This window comes from Bos mutus, chromosome 18 (genome assembly GCF_027580195.1).
Source record: "Bos mutus isolate GX-2022 chromosome 18, NWIPB_WYAK_1.1, whole genome shotgun sequence".
In the NCBI taxonomy this organism is placed as follows: Eukaryota; Metazoa; Chordata; class Mammalia; order Artiodactyla; family Bovidae; genus Bos; species Bos mutus.
The window spans coordinates 60,319,027-60,338,756 of NC_091634.1; the positions used below are offsets into that span (position 1 = coordinate 60,319,027).

Sequence of the window (19,730 nt, forward strand, 5' to 3'; positions counted from 1 at the left end):
GCAAATGGTTACTATGGTGCCTGGCCAGGGTGGACAGTTTCAGTCCATGTGATTCCACTAACAGCCTGGCGTTTCATCTTGACCTGGATAGGTTCGGAAACTTGATTACTTCTGTGTCAGTTCACACAGAGCTGATCAGGTGGAATCCTCATAAAAATGCTCCTCAAGCTAGGATGATATACCTTCTTCGATCTGAGCAGCATCATATGTGAAATCAGTGAAAATGTCCTAATGACACCAGCTTGACCTGATTGCTGTTCCTTTTTTGCCTGGTTTGTATTATAGTCACTTGATTGTTCCATCTTCTTGGGGTATGATAGGTAACCAGGAAACTTTTTAAGCTTCGTAAGAGTCTCTGAACGGAGAAGGCAATGGCACCCCACTCCAGTGCTTCTGCCTGGAAAATCCCATGGATGGAGGAGCCTGGTAGGCTGCAGTCCATGGGGTCTCTGAGAGTCGGACACGACTGAGCGACTTCACTTTCACTTTTCACTTCCATGCACTGGAGAAGGAAATGGCAACCCACTCTAGTATTCTTGCCTGGAGACTCCCAGGGATGGGGGAGCCTGGTGGGCTGCCGTCTATGGGGTCGCACAGAGTCGGACATGACTGAAGTGACTTAGCAGCAGCAGCAGCAGCAAGAGTCTCTGAAATGCTAATTACTCAGGTTTTGTGATATTTGACATCTTGTCCTTGTAATCTGAACAGTTTGTTACTCATTTGAACATATAAAAAAGAGATTTTTCTATTGGTATAAAATGATAGGATAAGGAAGTGTTTTAAAGGTCTAGTCCAGTGGTATCCAATAGAAATGAAATGTAGACTGCATGTAATTTTCAATTTTCTAGTAGCCATCCTAAAAAAAAGTAATAGGTAAATTAATTTCAATAATATTTTTATTTAATCTAGTATATCCAAAGTGTCATCATATCAACATGTAAGCAATATAAGAATTATTGAAATAGCTTTCTTTTTTTTCTTCCTTTCTTATACTAAGTCTGCAACTTTCGGTGTAAGTTTTGTGTTTACGACACATCTTGATCCAGACTGGCCAAGCACACTTCGTGTGCTTAGTAGCCCCATGTGGGTAATGACATCGTGTTAGACAGCCCAGGTCCAAATTTACATGCCTATCTTCAGTATGTGTGTGTCAATTTATACCTATAGCTGCTGCTGCTGCTAAGTCGCTTCAGTCGTGTCCGATTCTGTGCAACCCCATAGACAGCAGCCCACCAGGCTTCCCCATCCCTGGGATTCTCCAGGCAAGAACACTGGAGTGGGTTGCCATTGTATTCTCCGATACCTATAGCACGTACTTTAAAATGTCAGATTTTATATTTTTAAAGGATCAAAAAAAAGGTACTTTCTAATTTTCACTGAAGTGACATCTGGGAATTCGCTGGCAATCGAATGGTTAGGACTCCATGCTATCACTGCCAAGGGCTTGGGTTCAGTCCCTGCTTGGAGAACTAAATCCCACAAGCTGTAAGCGCAGCCAAAATAAAACAAAAAAGATGGAATCTATTCCCTCTGTCATGTATGTATCACTTTGAACCATTTTCAGTTCAGACTGGAGGATGTTACTTCTAAGTGGTACTGAGATTTCTCATGGAGGAGGGTGGGACTGGGGGAGAGCCAAGGAATAGAATTCACTATTAAGGAAGAATGGTCATTCTAATACAAGAAATGTGCCATCTCAAAGCCAGCATGTGTTCGTGCCCTGGCAAAGGAAAGGGCTTCTGGAAGAGCACTCACAAAGGAGTCTTCTCTCTGAGCCTCTTGGACAGGTGGAAAGCAGCGTGTTGTGTTGGCAGCCTCAGACACAGCCACACTCTGGTCACCGAGCATCGTCGCTGCTTCCAGTGCTTCTCACAATAAAAGCAAATCAAGAGGAAGAATGTTGCTCTTCTTGACTGTGTTTTGTTTCTTTTCTAGATCCTGAAAGACACTTCCCTGCAAAAAGTGAAACGCAACCAGAGCTGTTTGGAGCCCTGCCTGCGCCAGCTCGTCTCCTGCCTGGAGTCTTTTGTGGTGGGATCCTTGTTACCTACCTCTGCCTGGGGCTTTTGTTTCCTTTCTCCTTCCTAAAGTCCTGGGCTCCCTGATCTTGTAATAATGCATCCTATTTTGTAATTCATCTTGAAGACCGATTATGGGTTTTAGTCTCTTTGACTTTAAAATTTCAGAACCAAGAAGACAGTGCTTCCAGCAACCCCTTCGCGCTCCCGAACTCCGTTACGCCGCCCCTACCAACGTTCGCCCGGGTGACCACCGCCTATGGGTCCTACCAGGATGCCAATATTCCCTTTCCCAGGACGTCAGGGGCCAGGTTCTGTGGGGCAGGTAGGTCTGTTTTGTTTCTCTGATTCTAGATTTTGAGAGAAAGAATGTCTATATAAGAATTTCCATCAGAAAATTTTTCTTAATTTCCTGAGAACTCAAAAGATTTCCATCATAGTGTTATCTGAGCTGGATTGGCATTTGCAGACATGTTCTAAGAATGTTTAGCAGAATTATGCTCTTAACTTTTTTCACTCTGATGAGTGTGAATTTGAGTCTTGTCTCAGAATACTGAGAATGTATGTAGGAAATATAAAGCACCTGTGAAGACTTTTCCAAACCACATACATCCTTGTCTCTCCTGGATCCTAGAGATTCTTTTGGGGTGGGGGGCACTGCACTGGGTTTTCATTGCAGCACACTGGTGCTCTGGTTGTGGTGCCTGGGCTTAGTTGCCCCAAGGCATGTGGGATCTTAGTTCCCCAGCCACCCACACCCCCTGCGTTGGAAGGCAGATTCTAACCACCGGACCACTAGGAAAGCCCCGATCCTGGAGTTCCTGATCTTTGTCTTAAGTACGGCTGCAGTCACGAGCCCGTGCAACTTAAAATACTACGTCGTATCCTTCAAGTATGTTGAAGTAGAAAAAAGATTAACCAGTACTGTCTTAGGATTTCCCATGAGCAGCTCAGTGACCATCTGTGATGTCTCCTTTGACAGGGTATCTGGTGTATTTCACAAGGCCCATGACGATGCACCGAGCAGTCTCTCCTACCGAGCCTACTCCGAGGTGAGTGGGAGATGCAGGCATAAGCTACATTCATGGGCCAGAAGTGAGCAGACATGTGGGAATTTGCTTTTGGACAGTTTGTGTTAGTTATAAGCAAGTGCTCATTATAAAATTTATTCCCAAAAGATTAAGGTTCATTAAAATGCACCTAAGCTGAGATTTCTATTATTAAGTTACTACTGGGAGGAATTGGTTGATAAAAGCTGATAAAAGTGTGTTTGTCAAAACAAGGCAAATGTTGTTTTAATGTGCTGTCCCTGTATTATCAGATAAAGTATTATCTGAACGTTAAATAAAACTACAAAAATAGCAAAAGAGATTATTTATAGTCCCATAACACTAATAGGGTAAAGTGTACCGTCTGGTGGCTCAGATGGTAAAGAATCTGCCTGCAATGCAGGAGACCCGGGTCAATCCCTGGGTTGGGAAGATCCCCTGAAGAAGGGAATGAATGGTTACTCACTCCAGTATTCTTGCTTGGAGAATTCTGTGGACAGAGGAGCCTGGTGGATATAGTCCATTGGGTCACAAAGAATTGTACATGACTGAGCAACTAACACTTTCACATTTTTCTTTCAAAACTAATTGATCATTCCTAACATTACCACACATGTGTAGTGGATGTGCAGCCAGCCATCCCTAAAATCAGTCTATAACCTTGTCATTATACCAGAAAGAAACTTTGAATTCCTTAGGGGGTCACCCTAGTTCCCAAGTCCCCCATTCCTCTAGCCCTGGGCAAACACTTATCTACTTTCTCTCTATGCTGCTGCTAATTCGCGTCAGTCGTGTCCGACTCTGTGCGACCCCATAGACGGCAGCCCACCAGGCCCCGCTGTCCCTGGGATTCTCCAGGCGAGAACACTGGAGTGGGTTGCCATTTCCTTCTCCAATGCATGAAAGTGAAAAGTCAAAGTGAAGTTGCTCAGTCGTGTCCGACTCTTAGCGACCCCATGGACTGCAGCCCACCAGGCTCCTCCATCCATGGGATTTTCCAGGCAAGAGTACTGGAGTGGGGTGCCATTGCCTTCTCCTTTTCTCTCTATAAATTTGCCTAATTCTGGACGGTTCATATATATGGCATTATATATGTGTTCCTTTGTTACTGACTCTTTTCACTTAGTGTATTTTTAAGGATCATACATGTTGTAGCCTGTATCAGTTATTTCTTTTTATTGCCAAATAATATTCCATCACATGTGTATATACCATATTTTATTTATTCACTCAGACCAGTCAGCAGACATTGGCATTATTTCCACTGTTTGACCATTACAGATAATGCTACTATGAACATTCTGTAGAGATTTTTGTGTGGATATGTATTTTTTCATTTTTCTTAGATATGTACTTCAGAGTTGAATGACTGTATCATATTGTAAATTTTTTTCTTAATTAATACACTTTATCTTTTAGAGCAGTTTTAGGTTCATAGCAAAGTTGAATGTAGAGAACACATACCCCTGACCCCATGCATTTACAACCACCCCCATACTAGTGGTTTTTTAACTTAAATATTATGCCTAAGTCTTTTGATTCTGCAGTCTGATGGCCAGAATAATTTGGAAACACTCTTGCTACAAACACCTGGTTATATTGTATATGATATAATTAGCAAACTTAATAATTAGTAGCTAAGCTAACAAGAAAGTTCATGAGCAGATGCTACTGCTATCCTGGGAATTTGCCTGTCTCTGCAGTAACTCAGGCAGATGAGAAATTGGCCCCACAAGAACTGAGAGTTAAATGCCAGAGAAGCCCCTTCATGACACCAGGTTCGTTATTCCAAAGGTTGGACTAGAAAACAATCACCTGCTCTTAAAGGGAAACTACAAATATCTGTATCTGAACTTTGGGTCAGCAGGAAAATGTTCCAGTTAGAACGTTTTTTCCTAACAGTTTTTTGCTGAGGTATAATTTAGGGTACACAAATGTGAAGTCTGTGCCTTAATGACCAGCAGTCAGATCAATATATAGCATTGCCCTCACCTCTCCCCAAAAGTTCCCTAGTCCCTTTACCTAGAGGAAACCACTCTTCTGCTTCCATCACTGAAGTTTAGTTTTGCCTGTGCTTGAACTTCATCTATATAGAATCATGCAGCATGTAATATTTTATGTCTGGCTTCTTTTGCTCAACTTAATGTTTTTAAAATTGATTTCTACATTATTGTGTGTATCAGTAGTTCCATTGTATGACAGTAATATAATTTGTTTATTCATACTCCTGTTGATGGACATTTGGATTATTTCCAGTTTTTATTTTTATTGTATGTAGACCTAAACATACAAGTCTTTTAATGTACATGTGTAATAATTTCTCTATCCAAGAGATCTCTAGGTCATAGGATACGTGCCTGTTTAATTGCCAAAAAGTCTGTTCCTAGTGGTTGTGCCATTTTATACTCTTCAAGCAGTGTTTCAGAATTCTGGCTATTCATATCTTCTCGAAAACTTGGTGTTTTTAGCCTTTTCAACTTTAGCCATTGTGGTGGTGTGTAGTAGTATTTCATTGTACCTTTAACTTGTGCTTCCATGATAATGACTAATTGTAATAGAGTGGCAGCTCTTAATATGCTGCCTTGGTGCAAGCTGTAACCCCTCTCCTTGGTTACCTTGTGAAGGTTCCTGTGGGCCCTTTAGTGGTCCTGCTCAGTCGTTGGTTGGTGCCATATTGGGCCCCTCCCCCAAGTGACCAAGTGTCAGTGGGTGACCGTTGGTGGTCCTGCTCAGCCATTGGTTGGTGCGCAGTGGGCCCCCCAAGCGACCAACTGTCAGTGAGTGACCGTTGGTGGTCCTGCTCAGCCATTGGTTGGGGTTGCAGTGGGCCCCTCCCCCAAGCGACCAACTGTCAATGAGTGACTGTTGGTGGTCCTGCTCAGCCATTGGTTGGTGCGCAATGGGCCCCTCCCCCAAGCGACCAACTGTCAGTGAGGGAGTGTCAGTTGGTTCATTCAGCCAACAGTCAGCGGAGTGGTGGTCGTCAGAATGAGTGACGTAAGAGGCAGATCCCAGTCTTCTCCCTGGAGCCCTTCAGCTCACCCACTGGCCTCCCGGCCCAGGCCTTGAGGTGGCAGTGAACCTCTCCGCCATTCCTGCCTCTGGGACCTAATGTCAGCCACAGTCCGTGTAACCTGGCCCCGACCATTTGGGCAGCCTGAGGAGCCTGAGGGCCTGTTGGGTCCTGGGCATCTGACTCCCTCAGCAGTGACAGCTGGGGACCTGGCCCTGAGGGAGCCACCAACTGAATATACCTCCTCTTAGGCAGGACCTGGGCCTCAGAGAGTAAAAGTTTTGCTGAGAGACTGTGATCTTTCTTGTCAGAACAGAGCAATGGCACCCGACTCCAGAACTCTTGCCTGGAAAATCCCATGGACGGAAGAGCCTGGTAGGCTGCAGTCCATGGGGTCGCTAAGAGTTGGACACGACTGAGCAACTTCACTTTGACTTTTCACTTTCATGCATTGGAGAAGGAAATGGCAACCCACTCCAGTGTTCTTGCCTGGAGAATCCCAGGGACGGGGGAGCCTGGTGGGCTGCCGTCTATGGGGTCTCACAGAGTTGGACACGACTGAAGCGACTTAGCAGCAGCAGCAGCAGTAGAGATTTACAGGAATGTCGTTACCTGACCTCAAGAACACAGGATCTAACACCAAGAAGTTTGCAGCAACTGACCCCTCCTCTCCCTCACTTTTCCTGTAAAAGGGTTTTACTAAGAATTCTCGGGGAATTTGGGGCTTTTAAGGGATGAGCCATCCATCTCCTTGCGGGACCCTCAGCAAATCTTTCTCTGTTTCAAACTCTGACATTTTGATATTGCTTGATCTTGCTGTGCACCGGGCACGTGGACTTGCATTTCAATAACATAATGGTTCATTGTTGATGTTTGTTGATGTTTAGTTGCCAAGTTGTGTCTGATGCTTTACGACCCCATGGACTGTAGCCCACCCGGCTCCTCTGTCCATGGATTTTCTAGGCAAGAATACTAGAGTGGGTTGCCATATCCTTCTCCAGGGGATCTTCCCAACCCAGGAATCAAACCCATACCTCCTGCATTGGCGGGCGGATTCTTTACCGCCGAACCACCCGGGAAGCCAACATAATGATGGTGAACAACTTTTGTGTGCTAATTGACCACTTGGTTATCTTCTTTTGTGATGTGCCTGTTCTAGTATTTTGTCTAGTTTTTTTAGATTATGTTTCTTATTATCTGTTTGTGGTAGTTCTTTATCCATTCTGATTGCAAATCCTTTGCTGGGTGTATATATTGATTTTCTCCTAGTCTGTGACTTGTCTTTCTCCCTCTTTAATGATTTTCATTTATTAGCAGCGTTTAATTTTACTGCAATTGTTTATCACTTTTTAAGTGTTAGGGTTGGTGCTTCTGTGTCTTGTCTAAAAAAAAATGTCTGCCTACCCCAAGGTCATAGAAATATTGTGTATTCCCTCTTAAAAATTTATAGATTTAAATTCCTTATATAAGGTCTGTAATTAATCTCGAATTAATTTTTGTGTATGATGTGAGGTTGAGGGGGAGTCAAAGGTTTTGTTTTTTTTTTGCCTTCAGTAGAGATAGATAGTTGTTTTACACATATATGTAGCACCATTTATGGAAGACATTTTGCTCTTGTCAAATTTGCATTGATACCTTTGTTGAAAATCAATTGACCATATGTTTTGAATCTATTTCTGGACTGTATTTTCTCTTTGATTTGTTGTTTTCTCCTTTTATGCCAACACTACAGTGTCAATGTAGGTTTGTATAGTAAGTCTTCAAATCTGGTAGTTAAGTCCCCTAACTTTATTATTCTTGTATAGGATTGTATAATTTCTATAAAAATAGGAATCAGCTTACTGGTTTCTACAAAAAAAGTCTGCTCATGTTTTGCTTGAAATTGCATTAATTCTGTAGATTAATTTGAGAAAATCAACACTTTAACAACATGAAATCTTGTGGTCTGTTAACACAATGTATTTCTCTATTGTTTTCAGTCTTCTTTAATTTCTCTCAGCAATATTTGTATTTTCAATGCACATCTTTAAGTGTGTCCCTAGGCATTTAATGTATTTTGATGCTATTGTAAATGCAGTTTTAAAAATGTTTATTTTCCAAATGTGATATAAAGAAATACTATAGATTATTGTAGATTGACCTTGTATTTAAATACACTTACTAGTTTAAGTAGTTTACTCATTTCTTTGACTTTTCTGTGTATATAGTCATAGAAACATTCTCTGCTTCTGCAGATAAAGCAGTTTTCAGTTCTAAAATTGCTATTTGGCTCCTTTTTGGAGTTTCCATCATCCCCACCCTGTTATATCCGTCTTTTCCTCCTGATTTCATCAAGTGTTAAGAATGGCATCACTTAGAACCATGAAAAGATTGAAGAAGCCAGTATGGATAACCTTGCCTTTTCAACCACAGATCTCTCTCGGCCTTGTCTGCCTATCACACTGGCTTGATTGCACCCATGAAGATCCGCACAGAGGCCCCTGGGAACCTCCGTTTGTACAGTGGGAGCCCCACGCGCAGTGAGAAGGAGCAGGTCTCCATCAGCTCCTTCTACTACAAGGAGCGGGTAAGTGGCTGAGCCATGGCCTTTGATACTTATTCCTTCCTAGACTCTTGTTCTTGGCCTCCCTACCTACCACACACAGCACCTATTAATAAATTAGTGATCCCCCTGTGGTCTTTCCCTTTCATACTTGGTGTGGTAGAGAAAGACCATTGCTTTCTTCCTTTGAGTTGGTTTTAGCTACTGTAAATTATGTGGGTGTGGGAGAGTGGGTGACTGGTTGTATAATCCATACTCTTCCCTCCCTTTAACCTTGTCTTTGTGATGCCCGTTCATGAAGTTGATTCCCATCCTTTCAGAATCTCGTAGCTTCAGGTCTTTCTGGGTATTCTGATGTTTGTTAGCAAATTTCAGGATGCTTCAGTAGGCTTGGTATCCTAATATATTTGTAACTTCATAGTTGTGGGAAGTTTTAAAGTTGACCTCCAAGAGATTTTATACTTTTAGTAAGTCTGCACTGAAGTACCCATTTGAATGGACCACTTTATACAAAAATCACCTGAAACTGTCTCTTTCTGTTCCTGACTTCTTAAGGAACTCATTGTCCCTAAAGTAGCTATTAAGCTGTCAGAAACCTTTGGTGACGAGAGTGTAGAGAATGTCAGCAGAGCGTGGGAATGATTCTGAGGACTTTTTGTGTTGTCAGGTTGAGTCTGGCTTAAACCGGCTTTTAGCTGACATGATGTATTAATTGGTTACCACTGAATTACTCACAAACTCAGTCCTTAGTAATACTTTGTTGTTCTCTCCTGCTAATTGAGAAATGATAGATTGACTATAATTAAAATTTTGTTTTTTGAATTATTTAAAATAAAACCCCAATTTCCAGCAAGTGTTAGAGGTGTCTTCACTTCAATTGCAGTGTAGTGTCTCACCTTCTTGGTTTGCAAGATAGTTGGCTGTCTCTGATTTGGTCGGGTCTTAGGGTTGTATGTAACAAATGAGTGGCAGGAACTGATGCCTTGAGACATTACTAGAATTGGGCAAAACCTTCAGTCCAATAGGGAAAATGATTTTTTGTTGCCTTTCTGGCCAACTCCATAGTCCCCTTCTTTGCATCACTGATGGAGTTCTCCACTCTCCCCCCACAACCCAACCCCCACAACTGTTCACGGACCTTCTTAGAACACTTTTATCTTCCCGGGTGCTTTACGTTCAAAGAAATCTTTTTTCTTTTTCTGCAAGCTAGCAGGTAACTGGTGAGATGCTTTAATAAATGGATTGGAACTAAGGCATTTTATCATTGATGTAATAGCCAAACAAACTCACGATTGGATAAGTTTGGGGATTTTCTTTAGCGTCAGAGCCAGGCTGAGGAGATCTTTTAGTCAAAAAGGCAGTTCTGAATTCCCTTTCAGATCACAGTGTGCACCACTGATGCTTGGGTTCAAAGGGGGCAGCACAGGTGGACCAGCACTTTTGACCTGAGATAGTGTGTAAGGTTGTGTTTCATCAAGGTAGCTCCAGTTCCAAGAAGGGGCCTCTCCTAATGCAGAAGCATTTGTAAAGCCTACTATATGTTTTTGATGGTCTGACCTCTTTTACGACAAAAGCCGTAATTTTGAAGAGGGAATATATAACTAATTACCTCTTATCAGACAGGATCTGGATTGTGACATTTCAGATTGGGTTGATTCCCAGTGTGTTACTTCTCCCCAGAAAATGGGCCACTGTAGTCCTCTAGGATGACTGCCTGGAAAATCCCATGGGCAGAGGAGCCTGGTGGGCTTGCAGTCTATGGGGTCGCTAAGAGTCGGACACGACTAAGCGACTTCACTTTCACTTTCCTGCATTGGAGAAGGAAATGGCAACCCACTCCAGTGTTCTTGCCTGGAGAATCCCAGGGACGGCTGCCATCTATGGGGTTGCACAGAGTCGGACATGACTGAAGCGACTTAGCAGCAGCAGGATGACATAGTGGAGAAGGCAATGGCACCCCACTCCAGTATTCTTGCCTGGAAAATCCCATGGAAGGAGGAGCCTGATGGGCTGCAGTCCATGGGGTCGCTGGGAGTCGGACACGACTGAGTGACTTCACTTTGACTTTTCACTTTCATGCATTGGAGAAGGAAATGGCAACCCACTCCAGTGTTCTTGCCTGGAGAATCCCAGGACGGCTGCCATCTTTTCACAGAGTCGGACATGCATTGCAGCAGGATGACATAGTGGAGAAGGCAATGGCACCCCACTCCAGTATTCTTGTTCTTGAAAATCCCTAGAAGGAGGAGCCTGATGGGCTGCAGTCCATGGGGGCTGGGAGTCGGCACTGAGTGACTTCACTTTGACTTTTCACTTTCATGCATTGGAGAAGGAAATGGCAACCCACTCCAGTGTTCTTGCCTAGAGAATCCCAGGGACGGGGGAGCCTGGTGGCTGCTGTCTATGGGGTCGCACACAACAGCAGCAGCAGCAGCAGCAGCAGCAGCAGCAGGATGACATAGTAAATGGTCTCTGAATTATACTTCAGACAGTGGCCAAATAAAATAGGGAGAAATCGTTTTATTATAATTTCATATGAAACTATTGTATTGATGTATAACATGTACAGAAAAGTTTGCAAATCATTGGTATATATTTCAGTGAATTAACAATCATACAGGCCAAGAAATAGACTATTCTAGGAACTCTAGAAGCCCTGGGGGAGGAAGGCACATTTTAGTGGATGACGTATAGTAATTATTAGGAAACTGCTGATATTTAAGCTTTTTTGACCTTAAGAAAAGGTTTCATGTGGTTCCAGTTAGTAAGTTAAAATCAGTTAGTAATAACTGGTCAGGCAGTTATTTTGTGATGAATCTGAAATAAATTCATAAATTCTCCTTTGAAGCTTGTTCACATCCATCCCATTCACATGGGGCATAGGGGAGGAATTAAAGGTATGAAATATGCCGCAGTATCATGCATAGACCATCTTATTGTCCTCACAGAGAACGATAATGGTTGTATCCCTCAAGGAGTATTTTCTGATTCTCGGTGTCTAGTTTCAAATGTCAAATCATATCACTTTTATTACTTTAGTCCTGGAAATGATCCCAGTTTACTAAATGTTTCTGTGCTTGTCTTCATTTTTAGCCCAAATTTTATCTCATACATACTTTTATTCTTATTTAGATCTCTACACCTGAGAGCTTTAAATGAATAAGAATAAAGGAAAGGAATATAACTCCATTAAAGTATAGCATTGAAGGAATTATAGAGTATTTTGGAGATTGAAGAAAAAAAAATCTCTTCAAGCTGTTGGGGACTGGTATTCGTTTCACTTGTTTTTGTGTGTTTTTAACCTTCCCTACTTAGGTCATCTTGTTTTATCACCCAAAGGTTCTCCAGATGGAATTCCAATGTTCACTCTTACAATTTTTTTAAATGTAAGAGAAGTTTAAAAAAAAGGACACATTAAATTTCATAAGAAGTTAGAAAGCACAGAGAGATACTAACTTTCATTTGATAACTGGACCATCTATTAATGGCTGATGAATTACTGTTTATTCTTAGAGTAAATCAGAAGGCCCAGAACCTAAGATAAACATTAGGCATTGCCCTGTAAACATTAAAAAAAATTTGCAGCCTCCTACATTTGCTTCAGTTGATGTCACTAAAATAGCTTTAATGTAAACAACTGAGGAGGTCCTGGTTAATAGAATAGTTTCTGATTTCCTGAAACAGTGTTGTGTGCTCCCAGTTTCACACTGATGCTTGAGTTGTTAGCAAGAGCCTTCCTTTCCCACAGGCTCTTGTTTCCTCGTGGCACCCCTCTGAGGATGGTCCTGGAGTCCCAAGATTGAAACTCCAGTCTCCCCAGTGGACCCCAGCCACACCAAAAACAGTTCAGTGTTGAGTCTGTTGAGGAACTTCTTCCTGTTTAGGAATGAGAATCTTCTCGCACATACATGTGCTCTTGAAGGGGAAGCAGAGCTCTCTACCTGTTTCTTACAATCTTAATTCTTAAGGAGAACCACAGGTCTCCATTGTAGTTCCTCTATCAGAGCTGTATGGACATCAGCCTCCTAATATCTTGAAACATGTTTCGGACTAAAGGACAATGATGTTGAAGCTGTGTGTGGAGTGTGATGGGTTGGGGGGTGGTTGAGGGCTTCAAGTACTGCTGTGCTGAGGTTCAGGTTTTTCAGTTGTTCCCAGCCAGAGTTTGCAGTATATTATGGTAGTTTGAATCCATCAGATGTGTGGGAAGCTTTCATTTTATTCTATATTTTTTCCCTTTTAATTTTCTCGGTGTTTTTCTTCCTCCTCCTGGGTGTAACGTTTTCACGCACAGATGTCTCCTCGCTCTGCCCGGCGACGTTGGTCCATACAAGCAATTAACGACTTCCCGGTACTGTGCGCTGTCAAATGCTCTTCTTAACTAATCTTGTCTCTGCCCAAAGGCCCAAGAATAAAATGCCACCTGCCTGGCTTTGAGGAACCTGAAATGACAGGCTGGCTGGTCTTTAGGACCAGCATAATCAATTTCTCACTCTTAGGAGTCAGGCCCCAGGGACTGCTCCTGGTTCTATCAGTTTCAAATAGTTGAATACTGATATCACTAAGGATTGTGAATAGACTTCTTTGAAAATGAAGCTAAATGCTAGATTTCTTGGGAAGAACCCTGATGATAAGCCTTTAGTTCACCTGATTTCACTTGGAGTATTTGTATAATTTCATAGAGCTTGCAAAAGCCCACGTTTGGCATGGCGGGGCAGCAGAGGAAGATGTAAGAGGCTTCTGCCATTCTGTCTCTGTTTTTATCGTCTTGCTTATCGAGTTCAAAGAGGGAAGTGCCCACCTGCTTCCTTGGCGTGACACTGAAGTGAGATTTTAATCCTTCGGGAATTTCCTGGAACAAATTTTTTCCCTTGCCATCAATATTTTGCATTGCCAGTAGAACTTCTGCAATGGACATCTTCTTTTCCTTTTCTCTTGCTGACTCTCTCCTCTTCTGTCTTCCTCTCCCACCCGCTTCGTGTTTCAGTCCTGCCATAGTGACCTCAGGCTGTGCAAGGCAGCAGTCTTGAGGCTTTTGTGTAAATTTCCTTACAGGGGGATCATCCCGTAGCCTTTTCATATAAAAGCCAGTTGAAATCAGGAACCCTGATTAGCAAGTGCCGCTGCTGCCCAATACCTTGGAGGTGGAGCCGCCTCTCTGGCCACCTTTCCTCAGAGAGCCTGTCCTACCAACCCAACTGCTGTGTTTCCACTGATTTTCCAGGAGTCCCTGCTCCCGCTGCTATTTAAATAGGAACTCATTTTGACTCACTTCCCACTCTGCTGATTATTATGCATTGTTGATGGGGTTGCTGCGAAGCAGTTGGTGGCTTATTCTTGGGCTGTTTTACATTTAACCCATTTATTGGCATCAATGTTGCCTCCGATTGTAGCAGTAACACTGGTGGTTCAGTCGCAAGCTGGCTATTGGTTGTCATTCAGTGCTCTCTGCACCAGTGCCTCCCTCCTCGCCCCTCTCTTCCCCACCCCAGTCCTCGCTGTCCTCTTTCCTCTAATTCCATGAACACCTTCTTGGTCTGTTCAGAGGAGCATCCCGGTCTCATTGTGTGATAACTTGTCTGTCTTGCTTTGTCTCTCCTCCCTTGATCCCTGCTCATGAAATCTGTGGGGAAGGGGTGTTTTCTATTGATGGGGCATTGAGATGACCTAAGAGAAGTGCAGAGTCCTTTGCCTCCCAGAGGTACCGATTTTACTGCACAGAAAAGTATCCACATTTAAGCCCATCAGAGTGGGACTGGAGCAATGCAGGAGGTTTAGGGGGCTTTGGGGCCCAGTACCCTTATCTCACCTGGAAAGGTCAGCCACACCTCATCCCAGTGTATCATGGTTGTCATCACCGGATAGTGACTCAGACCAGATAGATTATCCTAAAATCACCAGCAAGATACTAGGGCAAATAAGTCATGGGGAGGTGTGGATAAGATATGAACCATTTTTCTTGCCAAAGCACTGGAGGGAACACCCTGAAACACTGTCTGTGCTTGTTAGGGAGCAACAGGGACCTAGGCCCTGACACCTGATTTGAGATCTACTGCATCTTCCTTTAGGCAGCCTTGTTGGATTTGAATCCCTAGAATAACTGGCCCAAGACAGGATTACTGAGTGGCCTCGTAGCCTTAATGGGAGATAGCTCATATTTTAAAACCATCAACCCCACCTAAAATTAAAACAAAAAAAATTTGTGACACCTCCCCTTTAAAGATTTTTCAATAATGTTTTCTGGTTATTCTTGCTGGATTAAATGAACAAAAAGAGCTGTCCCTTTACTGTCTCTGCAGTTTGATTCTTGGTGGCGACTGTCATTAGGGTGATCCTGTGTTAGGGACTCTCCTTCTATTATAGGCTCAAAGGCATCTTATGTAAAGCATTCCCTGTACATTAGTATAGATCAAACAGAGAAGCACCTGGAAACCTCTCAAGAAATTGATAAGAAAGCCCCAGGAAATACAGACTGTGATTTCTGTAATTCAGTTATGGGTAGTTGCAGAAAGTTGCCCAGACCACTGTCTTTGCATTTTCATCAAGGACTAATTGATGACTCACATGGATCTGTTTCTACCTATTTTATCCAAGACTGCAAATGGGAGAAGAGCCCTGAAGCATCTCTTTGGACCCTGAGTTTTCTTCTCTCTGAATGTGTCCAATCCTAACAAATCCCAAAAGGAAATTAAACAGTTTGAGGTACAGGCTTGTGAGCCCAGCCTGGAACACAGCAACTTTGTCTGAGCCCGATAAGTGAAGCCTGATAGCCTCAGGAGCAGTTTGCCTCTGACCGTCTCCAGCACACTGCTGTGACTCCGCAGAGCTCAATCCAGTGCTTGACAGAGAAGTGTCTTTACACGTGCATAATTAGAAGACGGTGTGTTGAACAGGCCTCACTAGAATCAGTTATTGATCTCCTTATATACAGAAATAGATCTATTTTTATATGGACCAGAACTGTTTATGTATTAACAGGTAGCTTAGGACTTAATTCCCCCACCTTTTAAAATCATACTTTTAAAAATGGTTAACAAGTATGGGCTTAGCAGCCTGACACCTGTGGTCAAATCTCAACTCTAGGAGTGTACAGTCTTGAGTAAGCTCATGTCCTCATTGGTCAAGTCCGGGACTCTCTTATTTCCCAGGTACCGGGTCCCGTGTGTCCGTTTTAGGGAAGCCTCGGGGAAACAGGACAGTTGCTTGTGGTCTTCCACGTCCATCACTCAGGTCCCTCTGCTCAAATATTTTTGACATTCTGAAATTGATTCTTTGCTAAGAAAACATTCTTACATGAACTAGTCTATTTGTAAATGAATCACTCTGGGCACATGGACCTTAATTATTATTATGCTTTCATTAGGTTTGCTTAAAAAGTCAAGAAATTGTGGATGTTTCAGTGTGGTCTGAACGCTGCAGACCCCATCCCTCATGAATCCTCCATTGACTTCCACTGTTCAGTTAAACGGAGCTGGCATGAAATTCTCAGTTGTTGACGGGCTGCTTCTTTGCTCTTTGTAATAAGGAGCTAGAGCCAGTGCCTGGAAAGCAGTGTTAGAAGCCTTTTGACCAACCCAGAAGACTCAATTAGATGGATCCTAGTTGGCTCCAGACGGAAACTGTTGAGTGTAAATGTTTTTGGTTGTTTTTTCTGCCTTAAAAAAAAAAAAAATCCAGTACCCTAAATCTCACTGGAGATGACTGATTATGTGGGATCTTGCAGGTGTGTCATTTCTTGGGATTTTTAAACTCCCAGAAACCTGGATAAAAGTCACAGTGAAGTGAGTTTGTGGCCTTAGGTCCTGCCTGTTCTAGTTAACCGTGTTGTTCTGTCCTGTCACTGCTGGGTTGGACATCGAGTATCCCTCCCGAAAACCAATCCTGGTGCTCAGGGCACTCGTGACTGCATGGGCTTATGTCAGTGAATGCTCCCTGGCTCCAGCCCATCCTGACAAGCTCTTTGGTCATTAGCACAATTACCCCTTATTTGCACCCACATCAGGATTCTTTAGAAAATAAGCTGGGCCAACAAAGAATTGAAGGGCTCCCTGCTAATAATAGTTGTAGCTTCTTGTATTGCAGAATAGTGACTTGTGTATGGATACATAGTATTAATAACTGAACTGCTTCTAAAACCAAATGGGTTGAGGTTGATAGCATATATGTTTATAGATGTGTATCCAAACTGATAGCATATATGTTTACAAAGTACTATGAAGAATTCAGATACTTCAGCTAAAGGTCTGCTTTTACCTGTCATGCACTGACTCTAGGTTTCCTAGATTTAGTAGGTTCCATGCCACTTACTGATCCTATAGAAAATTACATGCATTGGACAACTTTAGGGGTTAGATGGGACATCAGTGGTTAGAAATGCCTGAATATAGACCATGACTGATTTATGGGAGAGTGGTTGTATCGAAATCACTGGTAGAAAAGGAATTTATCTGTGAGTCATCTAAGTAATTATCTAACCTACATGCCCGAGAGTTTATGGACATTTAGAAAAATTAGAGATTTTTAAATTGCACCTTTCCAGGTGACACTTTGCACTCTCACCTTTTCATTGTCTGTTGATTAACCTTGTGAGATTGGAACACAGAGCTTGTCCTGAGGCCAAAGTTACCAAGTGAGTGAAGAGAGAGTGACCAGAGCCTGCATTTACCGCAAAAAAGAAACATGCTAGGGGTCACCCTGAGCCGGGGCATTGGCAATAAGACCAGTAAACCTTGCCCTGGTAATACAACCAGGCCCTTTCCTGAGCTCCTTTTGCCTCCTTCGTTAATAAATATGTCACTTCCCTCCTGAGTTGGATCACTTAGTTGACCTCCTTTCTAACTTCTGGAAATAAAATAGAATATTGCTCCCTTGGCTGGTCGTCATTTTGAAGATACCAGATGGGGCTACACTCTCATAATTCTCATTCTCTAAGACATCTCTCATTTCCCACATACAGACTTCTCTGCAGGCCTTTGGAGGGAAGGCTCTGGGGAAATAGGATAATTGCTCCTGATCTTCCATGTTCATTACCCAGGTCCCTCTGCTCAGGTATTTTTGACATTCTAAATGATCGCTTTTAGAAATAACTCAGATCTGCTAGGAAAAACAGGGCAGTTCTCCTTGAAACACTAGGTTTCTGTGTCTACCTCCCATAGACGAAGGCTTGCAGATCCTACACTACTGTGTCTGAATTAAATTTCAACAAGCTTGATTAAAGCTATCTGAAAAGGAAAAAAAAAAAAAAAAACTTTGATTAATTTAAAGCAAGAATTTTGAACCTAGGACTGAACCCAACCTTAAAAGTTGCTCTTCTCCCACATTTTTGTGGTCTTATACTAACATATTTACCTGCTGTTCTTTCTTTCTTTTTTAAATTTTGGCTTCAAGGTATTTATTTTTGAGCACCTGCAGAATGTATATAGCATTGCAGTAGGTGCTTATTTTACTGTTAGGGTTTTGGACCATGAGCTCAATGCCCTTTGTCATCCTTTTTATTTCCTACAGATGCTGATTCATTTAATTGTGGGCATGATGCAATGCAAAGTCTCTGCAAATTACCAATGACCCAACAATGATGTGCTCTGCAAGTGTAGGTTTCCATTCATTAAAGTCCCCATTAGTTATATCTTGTCATCTCCCCCAGAAATCAAGGAGATGGAAAAGTAAGCGTGAAGGATCGGACTCTGGCAATCGACCAATCAAGGCTGCTGGGAAAGTGATCATTCAGGATATAGCTTGCCTTCTTCCAGTTCACAAGTCATTGGGAGAACTATACATGTAAGTTCAGAATTTCAACTATGCAGTGCTTCTCACTTAGACATGAGTATCAGAGTTGTTCATTTTATTTTTTGGCTGCTCTGTGGCTTGTGGGATCTCGGTTCTCTGACCGGGGATTGAACCCAGGCCACCGCCATGAAAGCCCAGAATCCTAACCATTAGGCTGCCAGGGAGCTCCCTATTTATTTTTTGAGGTATTGGAATCTTTTCTTCAAGAGCAGTTTTAGGAGAAGTCCAGTGCATTAGCTTTCTTCTGCTGGATAGCGAAATTACCACAGACCTAGTATTTAAATAACACTCATTTATTATCTCACAGTTCCCCTGGGTCAGGAGTCTGGGCTTGGCTTACCTCGGTCCTTGCTCTGATCTCCCCAGACTAAAGTCACGAAGTTGCTGGGTGGCAGTTTTAGCCAGTGCTCAGGGTCCTCTTCCAAACCCGTGGAGGTTGTTAGCAGAATTCAGTTCCTTGCAGCCAAAGAACTCAGGGAATTTCATCTTCTCAGAGACCAGCAAGAGTTTCTCACTGATGCTTCAGCTTCTTTCTAAGGTCTCGTCTGTTTAGGTCAGGCCCATCCAGGAGAATCTCCCTTTTGACAATTATGGGAGTAATATCACATCAGTATTTACTGGTCTCACCCCTATTTAAAGAGATGAGAGATCTGCTTTATACAAGTACATACAGCAATCTTGGGTACAGTCTTAGAATTCTGCCTCCTGTTCTCAGTATGTAAAACATTTAATAGCAGAGCCACTTTGGTTGAAGGGAGGTGGGAGGTGAGTGACAGGCACACAGAGGCTGCTGGCCTGTGGTTCCCCTTCTTCCAGAACTTGAATGCATAACAAAAAATATTTCTTTTGTTGTATGTACAGAGCACATTATCCCTTGTGTTAGAAACTACAGTTGGTATTATACACATTTAAATCAAGTTTTATTCAACCCTTAAGCCTAGGGAACTCCCCAGGAAAGCTGGCTGGCAAATTGGTCTTTGAGTCTGGCCTCTTTTCCTGACTTCAAAGAGGTGAGCAATTTCACCTTCCCCGGGCCTGAACTCACAGTGTAACATCAGCTGTGATGTTGGGTAAGGTAAGGTTTTACTGCATATTATGTAGAAAAGGAGCTTAAGGCCAATACAAATAAAACATTTGAGTGACAACCTAAAGAGGCAGTTTTTAGTTTATTTGTTAAGTCGGAAGTAGTTGATTTAGACGTCAGTTAGAAAGCAGCTTTTTAATTCCTTTTAAATTTCAGACTGAATGTGAATGATATTCAAGAAACGTGTCAGAAGAATGCCGCTTCTGCCTTACTTGTTGGAAGGAAGGATCTTGTCCAG

The 19,730-nt window shown here is 42.6% G+C and overlaps 1 protein-coding gene across 6 annotated transcripts in view; it reads left to right on the top strand.

The window, feature by feature from the left end:
- Positions 1 to 19,730, top strand: part of WDR59 (WD repeat domain 59) — an 80,594-nt gene that overhangs the window by 46,878 nt on the left and 13,986 nt on the right. For 4 of the 6 annotated variants that reach the window (XM_070388712.1, XM_070388716.1, XM_070388713.1 and 1 more), the window contains 7 exons: positions 1,936 to 2,031; positions 2,187 to 2,343; positions 3,001 to 3,070; positions 8,493 to 8,646; positions 12,917 to 12,973; positions 18,266 to 18,399; positions 19,649 to 19,730. In XM_070388712.1, the coding sequence (XP_070244813.1) occupies positions 1,936 to 2,031; positions 2,187 to 2,343; positions 3,001 to 3,070; positions 8,493 to 8,646; positions 12,917 to 12,973; positions 18,266 to 18,399; positions 19,649 to 19,730 (750 nt within the window). The remainder of the gene's footprint in view (positions 1 to 1,935; positions 2,032 to 2,186; positions 2,344 to 3,000; positions 3,071 to 8,492; positions 8,647 to 12,916; positions 12,974 to 18,265; positions 18,400 to 19,648) is intronic. The other 2 variants (XM_005894316.3, XM_070388717.1) reach the window with 2 other exon arrangements.